Raw genomic sequence first — 20182 nt, forward strand, 5'->3', positions numbered from 1 at the left:
TAAGTCAAGTACTTCACACCTGTCTTTATTGACTTTTATCTTATTGATTTCAAACCAATTCTCCAATTTGTGAATGCTAATCCTGTCCTCCAAAGTGCTTACAACTCCTCCCATCTTGGTGTCATCCGCAAATTTTTAAGCATACTCTCCATTTCATTTTCCAAGACATTAATACAAATATTGAATAGTACTGGACCCAGGACTGACCCTGCAAGACTCCACTAGATATGTCCTCCCAGTTTGACAGCAAACCATTGATAACTCCTCTTTGAGCACAGTATTTCTACCACTTGTGGACCCAATTTATAGTAATTTCATCCAGTGCACATTACCCTAGTTTGCTTATGAAAATGTCATGTGGGACTGTGTCAAAAGCCTTACTGAAATAAGATATATCACACCTTCTCCTTCACCCACCAGGCCAATAACCCTGTCAAAGAAAGAAATTACGCTGGTTTGGTATGAATTTGTTTTGACAAATCCATGCTAGCTATTCCTTATAACCCTATTATCCTGTAGTTGCTTACAAATTGATTGTGTAATACTTTGTTCCAGTATCTTTCTAGGTGTCGAAGTTAGGCTGACTGGTCTGTAATTCCTCAGGTCCTTTTTATACCCCTTTTAAAAGACATTTACTACGTTTGCCCTTTTCCAGTCCTCTGGGACCTCACCTGTCCTCCATGAGTTGTCTAAAATAATTCCTAACGTTTCCAAGATTGATTGTTGCTGGTTCTTTAAGTACCTTAGGATGAATTTCATCAAGCCTTGCAAACTTGATTACATCTAACTTATCAAATGTTTTCTTTAACTTGTTTTTTCCCTATTTTGGCTTGCGTTCCTTCCCCCTTGTTGTTAATATTAATTATGTTAAGCATCTGGTCACAATTAACCTTTTTAGTGAAGACTGAAGCAAAACAGGGATTAAACACCTCATCATTCTTGCTGTAATCAGTTATTAGCTCTCCTTCCCCTCTAAGTACAAGACCTACATTTTCCTTTGTCTTTCTCTTGCTTCTAATGTATTTAAAGAACCTCTTCTTATGGCCTTTTATGTCCTTTGCTAGGTGTAACTCATTTTGTGCCTTAGCCTTTAGAAGAATTAAGCTCTTGAAAAACATTTTGGTTAAAGAACTTTCTGTTTTGGAAGGCAGACATAAATCTACAGAATCTAAAACAGTGTATAGGAAAATAACCGAGAAAAGAGGGAGGGATTAACCTGTTACAAGCTGGTAAGGCGGAACAAATACTTAGATATATTGAACAAAAATATTATGATACAGGCAATAAAGCTAGTAGGCTTTTAGCCAGAAAGTTACAAAATAAAAAGGATTTGATTAGAAATAAATAGGGAGATTTAGTAACTGCCAAACAGATCACTGAAATATTTGCTAACTTTTTCCATACTTTGTATGCTTCAGAGCAACCAAATCCTGAACTTATAAATAGATTTTTGAGAAGAGTGAAACCACCTCAGTTCTCAGAGGATGATGTGGCAGCTCTTGATAGGCAAACTGCTGTAGAGGAAGTTAAAGTTATAATTAAGAATTTAAAATCTAATCAGGCTCCTGGTCCCAGTGGGTTTTCTGGGAAGTATTATAAAGCTCTAAAGCAGGAGTTGGTCCCTACTTTAACTGACTTGTTTAATGGCATAAAGCAGGGAAACGAGACTCTGGATTCATGTAAAGATGCAAACGTTCTTTCCTAAAGAAGGAAAAGATCTTACCAATTGTACAAACCTATTTCTTTAATTAATGTGAAGACTAAAATTCATGCCAAGGTACTAACAAACAGATTGAGTCTCATCTTGCCGAAATATATTCGCCCTGATCAATATGGGTTCGTTGCTGGCATCTAGCTGATAAATATCAGAAGAAGTGTGCATTTTCTCTATAATATTAATTCTAGTAATTCTTCCTGTGCGCTGCTTTCTTTGGATGCTGAGAAAGCCTTTAACAGGCTGAAGTTGGGAGTACTTCAGACAAATTTGGGTAAGATTTGGTTTTGGAAATTAGTTTTCTATGGGCATATTGGCTCTATACAATCATCTCTGAGATCTGCTTTAGTTAATGGTCATCAATCTCCTTCTTTTAATTTTTCTAGTGGTATGAGTCAGGGTTTGCTTTGGCAATGGTGCCATTTGCAATAAGCGTGAGAAACAGCCCCTTGGTTATGGGCATCAAAATGTTTTCTGGATTAGAACACAAAATACATTTGTATGTTGACAACATCATGTTATATTTGCAGGATCCAGAGCCTGATTAAAAATTATAGAACAATTGACTTTGGAATCTGGAGAGATATCAGGATTCAAAATAAATTATGATAAACTTGAAATTTTAAGAATTAATATTCCTGAAAGGATCAAAACAGTTGTCAGCTACATACATTTAAATGGGTAAAGGAATCTTTAAAATATTTAGAAATGAATATTGTGGAGAAAAATAAAACACTTTTTAAGAAAAATTACCCTCCACTGTGGAATAAAATAATAAAAGACTTTGAGGAATGGAAAAAATATTAAATTTCTTGGCTAAGTCGTACAGCCTTTGTAAATATGAATTTCTGACCAAAGTTATTTTTGTTTCAGTGTATCCCTATTGGTATCCCTGATATGACATTAAAAACATGGCATGATGTGCTATTAAAATTCATTTGGAAACATAAAAGACAAAGGGTGAATTCTAATGTTCTGTGTAAGCCTACAAAATGGAGTGGACTAGCTTTCCGTCTCAGTTAAAAGATGTGATCAACTCGGTTCAGATTAGACCATCCAAACACTGGGTAAAATCTGAACAAGAATGGAGCCAAAATACAGCTATTCATCATGATTGTTCAGTTAAAAATAAAGGTAGGGCACCAAAAATAAAAAATAACCATTCATCCAGATCACCAAGCAGCTTTGAAAATTCCTGTCACCAAGGCCCTCTCTGTTAGTTACTTTAATTAATAATCAGCAATTTATCTCTAGCAAATACCAAAGTGTCTATTCATTGTGGGTAAGAGCTGACATTATTCAATTTGGTTGGACAGATGTTCTTGGGTCCTGATTTGAAGCCATACCAAGAGTTATGTAATCATATAAATAATATAAACATCCCATATTTTAAACATGCATAAGTCAAATGTTTTATTGTGAAATCTGGATACAAGGATGTCTATTTAGACATTAACCACATTTGACGAGCTGATCCAGGAGCAAGTTGGAACAAAAGGTTTAATTTCTAAGATACATATAATTTTGATTGAAAAGGATGATTATAAGAAAACAACCCAGATGAAAAGGTGGGAGAGGGATTTGGACAAATAAATTGATCTGGATGAGTGGATCTCTACATGAGAAAGGGAATATATATCTTCAATTTGCATATAACCAATAAAGAAAATTTTTATAAATTACTGATTCATTTTATGTCAGCTTCCAAGTGATCCCTTGACCTGCTTACATAATGTGCCAGTTTAGGATCTATATTTTAAACAGAATGACAATTTCTTTTATTGTTAGCAGCAAAACTTTGTATTTCACATTATTAGAAAAATCTGACTTTTCCTCTTATGGAACTGTGGCATAGTAAAATATAGACTGTTCTTGTAACAAAAAGGCTTTCACATTCAGTATGTGCACAAGAGAATTGCCAAAAAGGATAGGTATTTAGAAAGTTGGTCACCCTTCTTGTGTACTCAGAGGAGGAGGGCTCCCCAGCCAGCACACCAGAATCTTTAGCTAGGTTCTCTGAATATTAGCCTGATTCTGAATAAGTAATATACATGTAGTATGTTGACTTTTTATTGTACCTTTGCTTTAATAAAATGTTTTGAAAAACAATTACATTTTGAGAACTATCAGTTACCCAGCTTTTAATCCATTTAATGTGTGCCATGTTCATTTTATATTGTTATAGTTTTTTAATTAAAATGTTGTGTGGTACCACAGCACAACAATGGTACCACAGCCTTACAGAAGTCTATTACATCAACACCATTATCTTCATCAACCAAATTTGCAATCTCATCAAAAAAAGATATCAATTTAGTTTGACAAGATCTATTATAAACCCATGTTGATATGCATTATTACCCTCCTTTAATTCTTTATTAACTGAATGCCACATCAGACACACAGTTATCTTGCCTGGGATCAAAGCCAGACCTATAATGACCCACATCATTCTGTTTATCTTTTTAAAATATTGGCACAACATTAGCTTTCTTCCAGTCTTCTGAAACTTACCCAGTGTCCCAAGATTTATTGAAAAATGAATCTTAACAATCCTGCAATCTCCCCAGACAGCCCTTTTAAAACGATTGGATGCAAGTTATACAGACCTGCTGTCTAACATTTAGTAGCTGCTGTTTAACATTCTACTCAGATACTAGTGGAACGGAAAGAATCTTATCATCATCATTGATATGACATCATCATTGTTTTCCCCCCCAAATACAAAACAGATATATTTATTGGACACTTTGACTTTTCTGCATTATTATTGATAATTCTACCATTTCCATCTAGCAATCCACCAATACCACTACAAAGTCATCCCTTAAAGTCATCCCAGTTAACGTTGTTTCGTTGTTACGCTGCTGATCAATTAGAGATCATGCTTGTTTAAAGTTGGTCAATGCTCCCTTATAATGTTGTTTGGCTGCCACCTGCTTTGTCCACTGCTTGCAGGAAGAGCAGCCCGTTGGAGCTAGCTGGTGGTGGCTTGGAACCAGGGTGGACCGGCAGCCCCCCTATCAGCTCCCCGCTCCCCTAAGTTCCCTGTGCGGCAGCCACCTAGCAGGATATCAATTGCCCGCAGTTCAGCTGTCCCTCCCCTCACTGCCATGTGCTGCTCCTGCCCTCTGCCTTGGAACTGCTCCCGGGAGCCTCCTGCTTGCTGTGCAGGGGCGGGGGGAAGGGTGCTAATGTCAGGGTGTCCCCCTCCCCCCTGCTCCTGCCCCCCGCTTACCCCATCTCCATAGAGCAGGGGAGGGACACGGGAGGGAGCTTTCTGGCAGCAGCGGCTGTCTCAACTTGCTGATCTTCTTAAAAAGGCAATGTCACACAGGGAGTGTGTCTCTGTCTGCCATGCTGTCTCCCTTCCCTCCATTTGTGCTGCTTTGTAGAGTGTGAGGCTACATTAACAACAATGTGTTAACCCTTGAGGGTTCAGCCGAGTGCTAGTTAAGAACATAAGAACGGCCATATTGGGTCAGACCAAAGGTCCATCAAGCCCAGTATCCTGTCTTCTGACAGTGGCCAATGGCAGGTGCCCCAAAGGGAATGAACAGACAGGTTATCATCAAGTGATCCATGCCCTGTCACCCAATCCCAGCTTCTGGCAAACAGAGGCTAGGGACACCATTCCTGCCCATCCTGGCTAACAGCCATTGATGGACCTATCTTCCATGAATCTATCTAGCTCCCTTTTGAACCCCGTTATAGTACTGGCCTTCACAACACCCTCTAGCAAGGAGTTCCAGAGGTTGACAGTGCGTTGTGTGAAAAAATACTTTCTTGTGTTTGTTTTAAACCTGCTGCCCATTAATTTCATTTGGTGGCCCCTAGTTCCTATATTATGGGAACAAGTAAATAACTTTTCCTTATTCACTTTCTCCACACCACTCATGATTTTATATACCTCTATCATATCCCTCTTAGTCTCCTCTTTTCCAAGCTGAAAAGTCCTAGCCTCTTTAATCTCTCCTCATATGGGACCCGTTCCAACCCCCTAATCATTTTAGTTGCCCTTCTCTGAACCTTTTCTAATGCCAGTATATCTTTTTTGAGATGAGGAGACCACATCTGTATGTGGGCGTACCATGGATTTATATAATGGCAATAAAATATTCTCCATCTTATTCTCTATCCCTTTTTTAATGATTCCTAACATCCTGTTTGCTTTTTTGACTGCCGCTGCACACTGCGAGGACGTCTTCAGAGAACTATCCACAATGACTCCGAGATCTCTTTCCTGATTAGTTGTAGCTAAATTAGCCCCCATCATATTGTATGTATAGTTGGGGTTATTTTTTCCAATGTGAAAACTGCAATCTATTGGGGCAATATACTGAATTTCAAGGTGCCTATAAATATTTATATATTTGTACTGAATGAATGCCATACTTGTAAATCAATAGTAACGCCTCAGTGTGTGTGTATGTAAATACACCCATACACATAACATGTACACATGTACACACACAAGTTGGACAGGTATTTGGTAGAAAAAATATCCTAAAGCAGGAAAATAAAATGACAGGCAAGACAGGAAAAAGGACAGGAACCCCCATCCCCAACACAACCTAACAATCAGTCTCATATACACAAGTACACCCTGGTCAAGTCAAAGGAAATTATGTCCATGTACTTATGAGAAGAATTTGGCCAACTGAAAGAAAACAGCATGATCCGTCACCACATGGCTCCAGTTTTATGCTAGTGTAACTTCAATGGAATAACACAGTGGTAAATCAGATCCTGGTTTTAAAATATAATATTAAGGTTATGACACAAACCAACAAAGCCAAGGAAGTTTGCTTTTCATAGTTGATGCCTATCTTTAATTCATCTCACATTTCTCAAGAGATATCAACTGCAAACACAGAGACTAGTGACTTGTTGAAGGCCACATAGGGAGCCAGCATCAGAACAAGGATTAGGCTCTTTTTTTAATCACAGGAATGTTTCATTAGGTTATTAAGCATGGTATTTTCAGGTAATTCTGAAACTAAAAAAACGAATATGAATTGTTTTACCAAACATAGCTACAAGTGCACAGAAGAAACACTTAAGGCTTCACAATTCTCCACTGAAATAATTCTGTTACCAAACAGCACATTCATTTTGAAGTGACCTGATAAAATGCATCTGTCAGAAAGTCAAGCTTTTTAAGCTGTGGGCAAAAGCCACCTTTTCCCCCAATTACAGTTTAATAATTCTGTGGGAATGTAAGTCTTACACAAGAAACTCTTTCAGACTTGAGCAGAAGACAGACTTTCATTTTGGGCACAGGGATCACAAGACAGAGAATGCACTGTGCTTTGCCAGCAATTATTAAATTTAAATACAATCTTGTTTGTCCTTCACCCTGAGCTCTTAACATTGCTTGTAAATAGCCTCATTATTAAAAGCAGTTTTTTATTTTAGGTGCCGTAATACTGAAATTAACTTAGCTTGTGACATCTTTTCCTACACTGGGTATCAAAATATCAACATTTGATTGGCTTCATTTTGACCTACAGTAAGCAACTGAAAATACCCATAGTTTGTTTCTTTTATTCAAATTAAATAATATTTTTTTAACACGTGCTAAAATCTACTGAACTAAAATGATTCAACCCCCTCACATAAAGAGTGAATTTTCTTTCGATAGCCCTTCTTTCATTAAAATGTAGAAAAGAAATTCAAAGTTCTGAATAACATTGCTGAAGTTTTAGGGGCAGATCCTCAGCTGGTGTGAACTATCATCGCTCCATGGACTTCAGAGGCACTATGACAATTTACACCAGCTGAGGTTCCACCCCTTAATTAGCACACTAGGACAGAACTGCAGTGAAACAGTATATACTGAGTTACTGAGAGTTCAGTCACAATATGTACTTTAAGGGACTAAAATTATCCTATTATAAATCTAACGATGACTTTACAGCAAAAACTAGTAAATTATCTTGGTGGTCACTACAGACAGGTGCTGAGCACTTTCATTTTCCACAGATCACAGTATATTTCTCAAAGAAAGCCATTCATCTTACCATTAAAGGGAAATGCCCTATGATTTCAGAAATTAAACTACTTGATACCAATACAGTTTAATCTGTTTGCGTTTTGTACTTCATTCTAGACTAAAACATAAAATCATGCATTCGGTCATACGTCAATTTCCCCTTCTAAATAGGCACATATTAATATTAAAAGTTAGACTCTAGGAATTATTTTGGGGAAGTTCTATGTCCCGTGTTCGACAGGAGGTCAGACTAGATGATCACAATGGTTCCTTCTGGCCTTGGAATCTGTGAATCAATGAACACTGCAAAAGCTGTATTTCATTATGGAAGAAGTTCACCACTACAGCATATGGCCAGCTGCTCAACCACTTAAATTTTACCTCAGAGTCCTATTTTGAGGATTTAAATGAGATCTTTAATGATCTTTTGCTCACACTCTGCAAAGGGTGAATTTCCTCTTACATGTCCATCTTCCAGCCAGTAACAGTTCCATGCAACATTCCCTCCTTGCACACATATTTTTCTACCCAGGAATAGTGTGTGGGATGTGAGTGGCCATTCCTGATCAAGAAGTTTCCACACTAAAAAGCATGGACCATGCTCAATGGTCTCAAAGCACCAATCCTGGGATGCCACGATCTCTAGCTCCACTTACATAGTGCCTGTGGACTAGTCCCTATGAGAGATTTGGACAGCTAGGACTAGGAGATTTCTTGCCTATGGATTTCCTAGCATTAACAAGGCACAAAAAATGGCCAGAGGTTGGCCACAAGGAGATAAAAGTATGGTAATTAATACTCCTAGTCATACTCATATAAAGGGTAAATAAGGTACATAGATTTAGAAGAAATATATTTAAAACCGGCATAAGCAAACTGAAGATGCATTAATTTAATTTCTGTGAAGGGGTTTATATAATATATATAATTGAGCGAATAAATTATTATTTTTGGAAGTAGTGTATGTCTTTTCTAAAGCTAATATTTGCTCTTCAGAAACAAGTTGCTGGCCAAGACAAATTCCTGTAGACTAGACTAGACCATTTGCTAAGAAAGACTCCAAGCAGACCAGCCTGCAGTACAGTCAACAAGATTTTAGTGAACTCATGTGTTACTTCTTTTAAATTAGATATATTTATTTATTTTGATACCAAATATACAGTATCAGTTTGCCAGCAGCACAACATGAAACACATTCCCAAATAGGTTCCTCTCCTGCAGGCTTGTAGACAGATTTAATGTCCTGTGGAAAGGACATTTTTTATTTTTACATAAATTAAGGAGAAGGGGGATGAAAATTGGGATTATGATGCAGAGTCACTTCTGTGGCTCCATAATAACTAAAACCAAAACAATAACATGGTCACAACTAATCTGTAATCCAGTTGAAGAAAGTACATTAAGTGAAATATGCCTATGTATAGATAAATTTAGTGAGTTGTGACTAAAAAAGATTTAGTATTCATTATTTGTATTATAGTAATGTCTAGAGGCCCCAACTGAGACTGGTCCCAATTGTGCTAGGCACTGTACAAACACATAGTGAGAGACAGTGCCTGCTGCAAAGAGCATTTGATCTAAACAGGCAAGACAGAGGGGAAATAGAAGCACAAAAATGTGAAGTGATGTACCCAAGGTCACACATTTTTTGACTCCCAGCCCCGCCATCTACCAGACCATACTGCTTCCAACTATGGGTGAGAGGTTTCTGGAACCAACCTGCTCATTCACTTTAGTATGAAAGGAACCTTGTTGCTTAAGGCTAGAAAAATGTCAGGTAACTTTCCAGCTTGCTGTTTTTCATTTTCATGCACTCTATGCCTCTGAACATCTTGGAATGCCAAAATACCATGGAAAAGGTGGTTCTTGCTTTCACTGGGACAAAAACACTTTAGGGAGTGTCAGGTATTTCATGGGAAAGACTAAAAATCTTGCAGAAACAGTTTAACTTTGTATAGCCAATGGCTTAACATATGCATTTGAACTTGTGGTGCATCCCCAAACCAAATCATGGCAGTGTCTGGTCTTTAGCTATAATCAGTACCTCATTAGCTTGGTAGAGAAATCATTTTTGAAACTGTCCTTCTCAGCTAAGAGTGTTAAAACTACAAATATGGCTGTTTGGCAAACTTTTATGTAACTATTTTTTGTTGCCTCTCCAGTTCAAATTTTGCTACTGAGGTTCTAATATTGGGGAAATACTAAACAAAGAATAGCAACGTCAATGAAAACAACCAGCAGAGTTCTGAATTTATGCTTCCAAGCTATTAAGTGCATGAAGGAGGGTACAGCTGTCAGATAGCTATAAAGGCCTGTCTTATTTGAAACCTCTGGATGTAAGCATTAAAATGTCATCAGAGAAAAGCTCTTATTCTGCAACTCACTATGGCATCATCCACAGATGGTTCTGCACTGGATGCTGTCAGCTGTCAGACTCTGCTGATCTGCAACTCTGGTGTTAACTGAGCATTATGCACATCTGTTGCTTTCATTGTTCAGTACCATATATCAGATACAGATTTCAACAAGAGTGCCACTTGTATGTGTCAACATGAAACATTACTTCATCTGACACAAATTGATACATTCAGGGAGCACAGGAGGCTCTCAAAGAGAACATCTCCCGAGGAAAAATATGTCCAAAGTACCACATACTTACATGCTAACAATCTGTGTCTATGGTATAAATTCAGTGTAATATAATCTGTGCCAAGCTTGACAGAGGACACGTAACATGACTTTATTTTGGGTAAACAAAGGTCAGAAAGTATTGGATAGTCTTTCATGTCACCTTATAGGAAAGAGTTCCTCCCCCGCCAACCTCCAAATGAGTAATAAGCAGGATTGCATGAATCATCTCAGTGTAGTATCAGTTTTCCAGTGGTTTATAACTCAATGTGAAACACACAGGCACAATGTTTTAGTATGGGAGGACCTGAAATACTATAAAATAAAAACAAAATAGTATAAAAATACAAATACTTTCTTAGCTGGGGAGGGTGGGGGGGGAGAGGGGAGAGGAAAGAGAAGAGATTTGCTGGTTTAAATTGTTTTGTATTAGTTAGGCCCACCTTTGTTTCTTCAAGTTTACAGAGGCCAATCACTTAGAAAAGTGATTCCCAACAACCGATCCACACACCACTTATGTTTGTGTGCACACATGCGCAATGCTCTGCCGTTGGTCTCAGAGCACTGCTTGTCTGTCTCCTGTTCATATCTATATTCGACCCTAAACACCAGACTTATGGGGTTAGAAGACCATAACATCATCATACCAAAACATTTGATCACATTACTACAACAACCTATTTATACAGTGCCATAAGTGTGCATGGTGCTTTAGAGAACAAATCAAAGTTAAGTTTCTGCCCAGAGACATTCACACTAATGCAGATATAATGTAACTGGGGATTGAGAGGCATGTGAGTACAAGGGTTACAATAACAGATTGTAAATGGGCCGGCACCTGTGTCTCGCAAGCACCCCCGGTCGAGTGCCTGCAGTCTCAGTGGTGCTGTATCAGAGTGCCACCCACCTCTTGTGAGCACCCTTCCTTGGTCGATGATTTCTTTGGTGGGGCTTCAATGACTCAGCCCTCCACCCGAGTCACACACTGTCTGTAGGTGGAACAGAATAACCCCCTCCTGGGGTATACAGTCTTTACCCTCTCCCGTCCCTTGAATGGGGCCATACCCCCAACAGTAGCGCCGGAACTGGGGGGAGGCCAGAGGGGCCGCCTTCTTCCTCTCTCCTCTTCCCCCTGAGGCCCCACCCCCTGTCCAGGCCAGCATGGAGCCCGGCTGGGGAGCCCAGTCTGTTGTGGGAGCCAGGCGGACCCTCCCCCTGCCCATGGTGCGGGGAGGCTCAGAGCAACCTCCAACCTGAGTCCCGCCCGGCCCAGGGCAGGTGGAGGTGGAGGATCCGCGACTGCACCAGCTCACCACAGCTGCCCACATGGCTCTCCCTGATCCAGCTCTATCCGGGAGGGGGTGAGGGTCCTCAGAGCCACAGCCTGGCCATAAGAGCCGCGCACACAGCTGTAGGGCGCCGTGGACCCTCCATCCGCCCCGGGTGAAGGGCATCTCTCTGCGGGCCCTCCGCACCGCAGGCAGGTAGAGGGTCTGCTGCGGCTTCCCACAGCTGCCCGTGCAGCTCTTATGGCCAGGCTGCAGCTTCAAGGCCCCACTCCCCGGCCGGAGCCAGGTCAGGGAGAGCTGCGCGGGGAGCCTGGGTCCCTCCATCTGCCCTGGGCGGGGGACCCCCTTCTCCACGGGTGGGTGGGGCTCCCTGGCCCTGCTCCAGCTTCTGGCTTGGCTGAGGGCAGGGCCTCCGGGGGAAGAGGAGGGGCGGGGGTGGTCCCTTGGTGGGAAGGGGAGGGGTCTCCGGGAAAAGTAGGGGGGCGGGTGCTGGGCTCTCCGCCCAGGGCAGGTGGAGGGACCCAGGCTCCCCACAGCTCCCACCACTTCTGGGAAGGCTCCGACACCCTTCACCCCCAGGGCTTCCTCCCTGGAGACACTGTCTTCCTGGAGCCCTCTCTGGGCTCAGTCCTTGCAGCCAGAGGCAGGAGATCCTTCATAGCTCTCCTGGTCCCTGTCCGTGGTCCTGCTGCTCTTCCAGCCAGCCAGGAACACAGTTCTTCCTCCTCCACCTCCAGGCAGAAACTGATTGACTCTTGTCTCTGCTGCTCCTTCTTATATGGCCCCTCCTGGCTGCTCCTGCAGCTCCTCTGATTGGCTTCCCCTGCAGCCAATCTAGGCCACTTGGAGAACTTCTCTTCTGCCCCTCTCTGGCACGGGGTGTGGCAGGACCCTGAGGCCACCCTGTCACACAGATCATGAGTAAAGCTACGTTTTAGTCACGGGTATTTTTAGTAAAAGTCATGGACAGGTCACGGGTAGTAAACAAAAATTCACAGCCAGTGACTTGTCCATGACTTTTACTATATACCCCTAACTAAAACTTGGACAGGGGGCTGGGGGGTCCGGGACCATGCTGTTGCTGGAGAGAGGGAGTGGGCAGCAGCACATGGCCCGGGGCCCCTGCTGGTGCTGGGGGGTGGGGTTTGGTGGGGCTGGCAGGGGCTCCCTACCCACTCCACGTGTCCTTGAAGCTCTTAGGCGGCAGAGGGGTCGGGTGGCTCCGCGCACTGCTCCCAGTTCTGCCACAAGCAGTGGCTGCACAGTTCCCACTGGCTGGGAACTGCAGCCAATGGGAGCTGCAAGGTCGGGGCCTGTGGGCGCAGGCAGCGCATGGGGCCCCCTTGTCCTTCCTCCACCTAGGAGCTGCAGGGCCATGCCAGTGGGAGTCGGGGAACCCTCCTCCTCCAAGGTAAGTGCTCCCTCTCCCCCCCGCACTCCCATGCCCCTAGCCCTGAGCCCCCTCCCACACACCCAAATTCTGCTTCTGGCCCAGGGGCTGCCCGACTCAGGCAGCCCCTGAGCCAGCACCAACTGCTGCAGAAGTCACAGAGATCACAGAAAGTCATGTAATCCGTGATTTCTGTGACCTCCATGACAGACTCGAAGCCTTAATCATGAAATATGTGCACTTATTGTTAATTTAATTTTTATATATATGATACATATATTGGGTTTTTCATGTTTTTATAAAAATACATTAAGAACTGAGGGTGAAATACTCAAGAGAGGCCAAGGACCTACCACACTTTTACTTGCAATGGGGCTGTGTTGAGGGAGATTAGGTGGAGGAGTCACGTAGGGTGTCTCACTTTAGGGGGTTGTTTAGTTGGTCGGGGAAGGGGCTGCAGCATCCAGGCTTATATGGATCTAGTGCCACCAAACCCAGCTTAGTTGGTACTGAAGGGACAGATGCTGTTATTCAAGTCAATGGGCTGGAATAGTAGCTCTGGTGATGCTGTGTGGCAGCCCGGCATTTTGGTATGTGTATGAATTCCATCTCCTTTTCCATGCTTACTTCCCTGCACAAAAGTCTGTCTAATTGGGTTTTATGCAGAGGGGGTGTATTTCACCTAGGAGGAGTAATATCAGTCAGAAGCAGAGTTAATATAATGTTCTTTAAAAAGGCTAAAGTCTCGAAAAAGCTTTAATCAGAGACACACTAACCAAATGTCATTGTGCCCTTTCTCCCCCTTTCCACACAGTATGATGGAGCATCAACTAGAGCTACGAACTCCATAGCTTCTTCTGTCCATGCCACCAATTTGTGACAAGTTGAAAAATATTATGGCAAGGTTGTAGCCCCTCTGTACTTAAGACTGCAGCTCAATGTCCATTGTAAACCCCATTTGGTCCCAAAATTGGTACCTATGGCTGTGGCCAACCAATATAACTCTACAGTAATGCATCATAATAATCATATTCTCTTGTGTTGTGAGGCTTCTCTATACACGGGTATATAACCATTACTAGGAAATACACATCTAAATCCCTGCGCATCAAGATGATGGTGTATCCTGCAGAGGGACTCTCAACTACTTTTACATTTTCCTCTGAGGAAATGTCCACCCCTTCAAAGAGAGCCTATGTAAACGTTAAAAGCTTTAGATAAATACAGCAGCTCTATCCAAACAGTGAAACTGCTACATGCTGAAGGAATTAGGAATTTATTATTTCCATACTACTATAAAATAATGACTATGTATTTATGTTTTTCCTCACATCCTCACATCCCCCAAAGCTCAGACTAACTTCAGTGACTTTTCAATATCTAAAATATAAATAGTGGTTTGTGCAAAACAGCAGCAACAATAAGCAAGCTAGTAATGATCTCCACTTCTCTCAGAAAACAAATAAAATGACGACTGTGGAGTTTTTATATTGCCTATTTCCCCTTTCATTACAGCTATTACAAATGTCAATTATGATAGTAATTTGTAAATAAACACAGTTAATTAAAAGCCATTACAATATAGCATATTTCTAAGCCACTGCAAACTTTAGTACTTTTAGCTTTGCTTTGAAGTTTTCTGACTTTATATTGTATACTTTAAAATAAGGATATAGTTACAACTGGTAGGTCTTATAAACAACAGTATGTAGGAAAGCTACAAAAAGTTGTTTTTCTTTAGAAACTCCACAAGGAAAGAAGCAAAGCTAAGGTCTTAAGAAAATTAGTAGCAATGCAATAAGAAGTGGGCTCTATTTACACAAGTGTAAAAAACCATCCAAATATTTGCTAGCTTTATAAACAAACTTATAATCTTAATGGTCCTTACCTGATACAGAGACTGTATGTGACCTTACTCCTTGCTTCTCATTGTTGGCCAGCCTGTAAAATAAAGGTTTAAATCGGTGAATGCTGTACATTCTTCACGGTTGAATAGACTGTGAATTCATTCTAACAGGGAACCTACTGTAATTAGTAGAGCCAATCCATTGCCATAGAGACAAATTTTGAGGGGGAGAAAATTAAAAGAGGAATGTACCATTTTAAGTTTACCTGGGGGAATACTTTAAGAAGCCCATTTAAAAAAGCACAGAAATTCATTATGACATAAGCATAGTTCAAGAAAAGCTTTGTTTGACCAAACAAATTTTAATAATACATTTCTAACCAGGATCCATTTATTTACCCAATTCAATAGTATGTCCACTTATTTAATTACATATTGGAAACTTAAAATGAAAACAGTATTTTAAACTTAGTCAAGTTGACTTATTTGATAACTTGTCCCTTAAATATCCTTTTCTGCAACATACTTTGGGTCAGAAAGACTAGGTAACTACTGTAAGCCAAAATATAATTTAAAGCAGAGTGATGGATTACCTTGGTTTATTCTGCAATTTGTTGTGTATCCTTTTGGCAGAATGAATTGGTTTTTTGTCTAAAATGTGATTTATTTATGTACAACTGAATAAACAGTTTTCAATGATTTTCTATGTCAGGTAAATAACTGAGACTAATTAAAATTGTATTTATCAGTCTACTAAACATCAATAGTAAAAGAAACACTCAGGTTAGCTGTTTCAGTAAATTATTATATTTTATTTTTACAATGGAAGAACAAAAGAATCATGCACTCTTCATTTATGAAACAGAAATCTGATCTGCCAAAGGAAAGCCTTTCCAGATGCAAGATGTGTTGCCTAAAACTTATGAATATTTGACCCAAGAACTGTCTGCAACAGTCATACTAAGAGCATATATAGTACCTGTAATACAACAGCATGGAATGTGCAAAATTACATTTTAACTCACTGTTACCAATAGAAGCTCTTCTAGAAAACTGTTATTTCATCACAGAAGGCTTAGCAGCTGAAAAACTTTCAATAAAAAACTAATGCATTTAAAAATTCATTATTTCCTACTTATCCTCTGGATCCATTTTATGTAAAAATATTTTTATTCTAGCATCTCATGCATTAGCCCCTCTGAATAACCACATAGTCCGACTGATTTTACCCTTGTCCTTCCTTTCCTGCAATCTTGTTGCCCCCTTTGTTGCAGCATGACTAATATTAGGCAAGCTGCTCCTCAGAGGTGGCCCCCCGACTCTCATGTGGAGATCCAGTAAAATCAATGGGTCTTTACCATGAATAGATGATCATAACGATTAATTGCTGTGCTTCATTTTCATGCAGAAAGACACCTTCTTCTCTTGTAGGAAAGAGATCACTTTGGTTTGCCCATATGTTCAGCTTAATAAATTACAACTGAAATGTACAGACAAGTTCTTACTTCATAGATACTCTGGTTCAGGAAAACACTGAAGCATGTGCTTATTAAGGGGGATGCTTTTGTAAACTGGTGTCTTAAACTGTAAATAACATATGCAGCATTGCAGTTCTTGATTTGTAATGAAAGAGGCGGCAGGGCTCAAGCAATTTTGTTACTTTCACAACTGACGTGGCAAGCCCAGAGGTGCCGGGGCTCAGAATTGCCACGCCTAGAGGTGCCGGAGCTCAGATTTGGCAGCCCAGGCAGAAATTAAGCACTGCAGCATTGTTGTAGTTATGTCGGTCCCAGGATATTAGCGAGACAAAGTGGGTTAGGTAATATCTTTTATTGGACCAACTTCGGTTGGTGAGAGAGACTCTAAAGCTTGTCTCTCTCATCAACAGAAATTAGTCCAATGAAAAAATGGTACATAATAGTATTTCTAACCTACAGTCTGCTTTAAAATGTCAGGCTTGCTTTTGGAGAATCAGTGATTTTCTCCTAGTGCCAGGGATCAGATATGCAACCATACACTTTATACATCTGTGGGAACGGACATGTAATTTAGGTTGTGATTTTAAGTATTGTTAAAGAAAAAATGTTTTATTGAATCCAATAAGAATAGAAATGTTTTCATGATTTAAAACAGAAACATGGAATTCACAATTGAATCAACAACGGCTCTGATGGATCTGCTAACCAGTACGATAGGAAGTAAGGCATCTGGTCCCATGGTAGCTTTCCTCTGGATGCTGATATTGGGCTTCATCATTGCCTTTGTGTTGGCGTTTTCTGTGGGTGCCAATGATGTGGCAAACTCGTTCGGAACTGCAGTGGGGTCGGGTGTGGTGACTCTGTGGCAAGCATATATGAAAGGCTATTATCCTGAATAGCCTTTCATTGTGTTTTGCACAGTAAATTTAAATCAGCCTTCATTTAGTTCTAGGAGATAGGATATCTCCATTAATTAAAATTGTAAGGGGGGGGGATAGCTCAGTGGTTTGAGCACTGGCCTGCTAAACCCAGGGTTGTAAGTTCAATCCTTGAGGGGGCCACTTAGGGATCTGGGGGAAAATCAATACTTGGTCCTTCTAGTGAAGGCAGGGGGCTGGACTCAATGACCTTTCAAGGTCCCTTCCAGTTCTAGGAGATCTCAATTAATTATTAATTAAATTAAATCCCCATGAAAATAATTTTTTGTTGGGATTTAAGTATTTGCTTTTGATGTTTGGAACCCATATCCTGCAACACTGTGTTTATACCGGAGAAACTGAAACTGACTTAAGGTATGTCAACACTGTTCACTCCTTTCAGCAGCGGGTAGTGTACACGTACTACATCCCACCTAGCACAGATATAGATAGCAGTGTAGCTGGTGAGGCACTGCTTACACAAGCAGAGTAAAGACATGCCTGAACCCTGTGGGTATGTACCCTACATGGCACTCTACTCGCCCAAGCTGTGCATCTTCCGTTTGCACTACTATTTTTAGCAATGTAGTATCCTGATGCTGTTTCCCTGCTGATGGAGGCTTTCCCCATCTCAGGGAGCTGCCAGAACCTTTCCCCACTGCCTTCCCACACCAGAGCCTTTACTCACCACAGTAAAAGAGCCTTTCCCTTTTGCCTCCTCCTGCCAGAGCCTTTCATTTATACATGTAGCGACACACGACAGCGTGGACACAACTTGCTTTTTACTGCGCCATGTAGCTACACACACCCTACATGCCGCCATTAGTGATGTGTAGTACAGATGTAGCCTTAGCCCTGGTCTACACTGGGGGGGAGAGGGGAGAGGGGAATCGATCTAAGTTACTCAACTTCAGCTACGTGAATAACATAGCTGAAGTCGACATACTTAGATCGACTTACCGTGGTGTCTTCACCGCAGTGAGTTGACTGCTAATGCTCCCCCGTTGACTCCGCCTGCGCCTCTTGCGGCGGTGGAATACAGGAGTCAACGGGAGAGCGCTCAAGGGTCGATTTATCCCGTCTAGACTAGATGCGATAAATCAATCCCCGCTGGAACAATCTCTGCCCGCCAATCCGGCGGGTAGTGAAGACATACCCTTAGAGTAGTTTCATTCTCCAAGATGAGTGAAATGTTGACAGGATTTTTAATTATCAAAGGTAGTGTTAGAACACAGGCAAGGACAAACGTAGTTATTTTTATTCTAACAGGCTCCCTCGGTGAACAGTTATAATTTGCTAAAAACAGCATTTTTAGGTATCCTTTTTTTTGGAAATTTCCAGATTCAAGAGCTGGTACCTGGTTCTGCCTGCAATAGTCTGTGCTGTGCCTTGGCCTGAGACAACTCGCAATAGGTTGATTGGAGTGGGATGCTTTTTCCAGAATGAGCAGCCCAGCACAGTGTCCAGGATCACAACATGGGGGTTGTGGAAGGTTTCCCAGTGAAGACATTAGGGCTTGATACAAAGCCTATGAGTCTTTCCACTGAGTTCTAAGGGCTTTGGATCACTGCCTAAAAACTTATCTAACTGTGTCCGGGGCAGGATGCATGATTATGGATAGTTCCTTCACGTTTCAGTTTAATCCCGAAAAAAGTGACGCTGTGGTTGTACATAATTCAATTCATTCTAAATTTGAGCTGTCCTAAAAGTGGATTTTGGTGCATAAGCTTTTCATGCTTAAAATAGGCAGACAGATGACCAAAACAATCCATATGTTAGAGTGGCTTAAGGATAAGGGTCAACAAGCATAAGGTTGACAGGCAGTAATGGGGCTTTGCCCACTTGTTTTTCTTAATATTTTTCCTTGTCTTGTATAAATTGTAGTTCCCAAAAAGTATCCTCACATGCAAAGATGGGCAACCAACTTCAGGATGAGACTGCAGACAGGCTTTGGGGTGGACCTTCCCCTCTCATTTTGGCACATAATTAGTGGTTTAACCTATTGCCAGCCTTGCCTGATGAGCAAGTGGCTAAAAATACCTCTGATCCTGGTTGCTCACCTGGGAGAGAATGACCTAGTGAATGGAGCGGGTTTGTCAGTACGGGTCAAGTGGGTCTTGAAGTTGCTACAGCAGAGTTTCCCCCTATACAACAATTAGTGTGTTATGAAATGCAGCCCCAAGGACAAAACAAGCATGCCTAGGAGATGTTAAACACTTGTCTGGAATTGGGTGCAACTGGAAGGAAAGTGAGTCTCGACACCACTTTGTTTAGAATTTCTAGGTTCTGGTGGCAGAGAGCCCCACCATGTCTTGGACACAGGATGGCTGCCTAGCACTGGTCAGAGATATTAGCATCTATTTGTCTGACACACATTGGCATTCTCTACAGCTCCACAGTCATGGCTGGAACAGTATTTAGCTACCCACTTTGGCATTTATTTATTTTTTGGTATTTTAAGAGGCTACAAAATTAAGGTGCATTTTTATATTACTGATATTATTTATTATTTGTCTTACAATAGTGCCTCAAGGACCCAGCTGAGACTAAGCCCCATTGTGATAGGTACTGTACACATAGGAAGAGACAGTTCCAGTCCCAAAGAGCTTACAATCTAAATAGATAGGATGACCAATGGTTGGAGAATGGAAACATTACTTCTATTTCACAGATCCAGCATTGAGACAGAGAGAGATTAAGCCCCCAATTCAGCAAGGTACTCAAACACTTAACTACTCACGTGCTTAAATTTATGCACATGTTTAGAATACCTGATTTCCTGAATCCCATTCCAGTGCTTTAAACAAAAGATTGCCCTTCCTCTTAGTCAAGTCTTATCCATGGTGGTTAACACTTTTTCCTTAGATCTTATACTGAATACCATTTGTATTTAAATTACATGGTCTCATATGACTTCACATTATT

General features: G+C 41.1%; 1 protein-coding gene across 9 annotated transcripts in view; it reads right to left on the reverse strand.

Annotated features, from left to right (window-relative positions):
• Positions 1-20182, reverse strand: part of PTK2 (protein tyrosine kinase 2) — a 352467-nt gene that overhangs the window by 95833 nt on the left and 236452 nt on the right. For all 9 annotated transcript variants that reach the window (XM_026646750.1, XM_026646742.1, XM_029913965.1 and 6 more), the window contains one exon: positions 14905-14957. In XM_026646750.1, coding sequence (XP_026502535.1) covers positions 14905-14957 — 53 coding nt within the window. The remainder of the gene's footprint in view (positions 1-14904; positions 14958-20182) is intronic.

The sequence above is a fragment of the Terrapene carolina genome, unplaced genomic scaffold (genome assembly GCF_002925995.2).
Source record: "Terrapene carolina triunguis isolate 2854851 unplaced genomic scaffold, T_m_triunguis-2.0 Scaffold58, whole genome shotgun sequence".
NCBI classification, from domain to species: domain Eukaryota; kingdom Metazoa; phylum Chordata; order Testudines; family Emydidae; genus Terrapene; species Terrapene triunguis.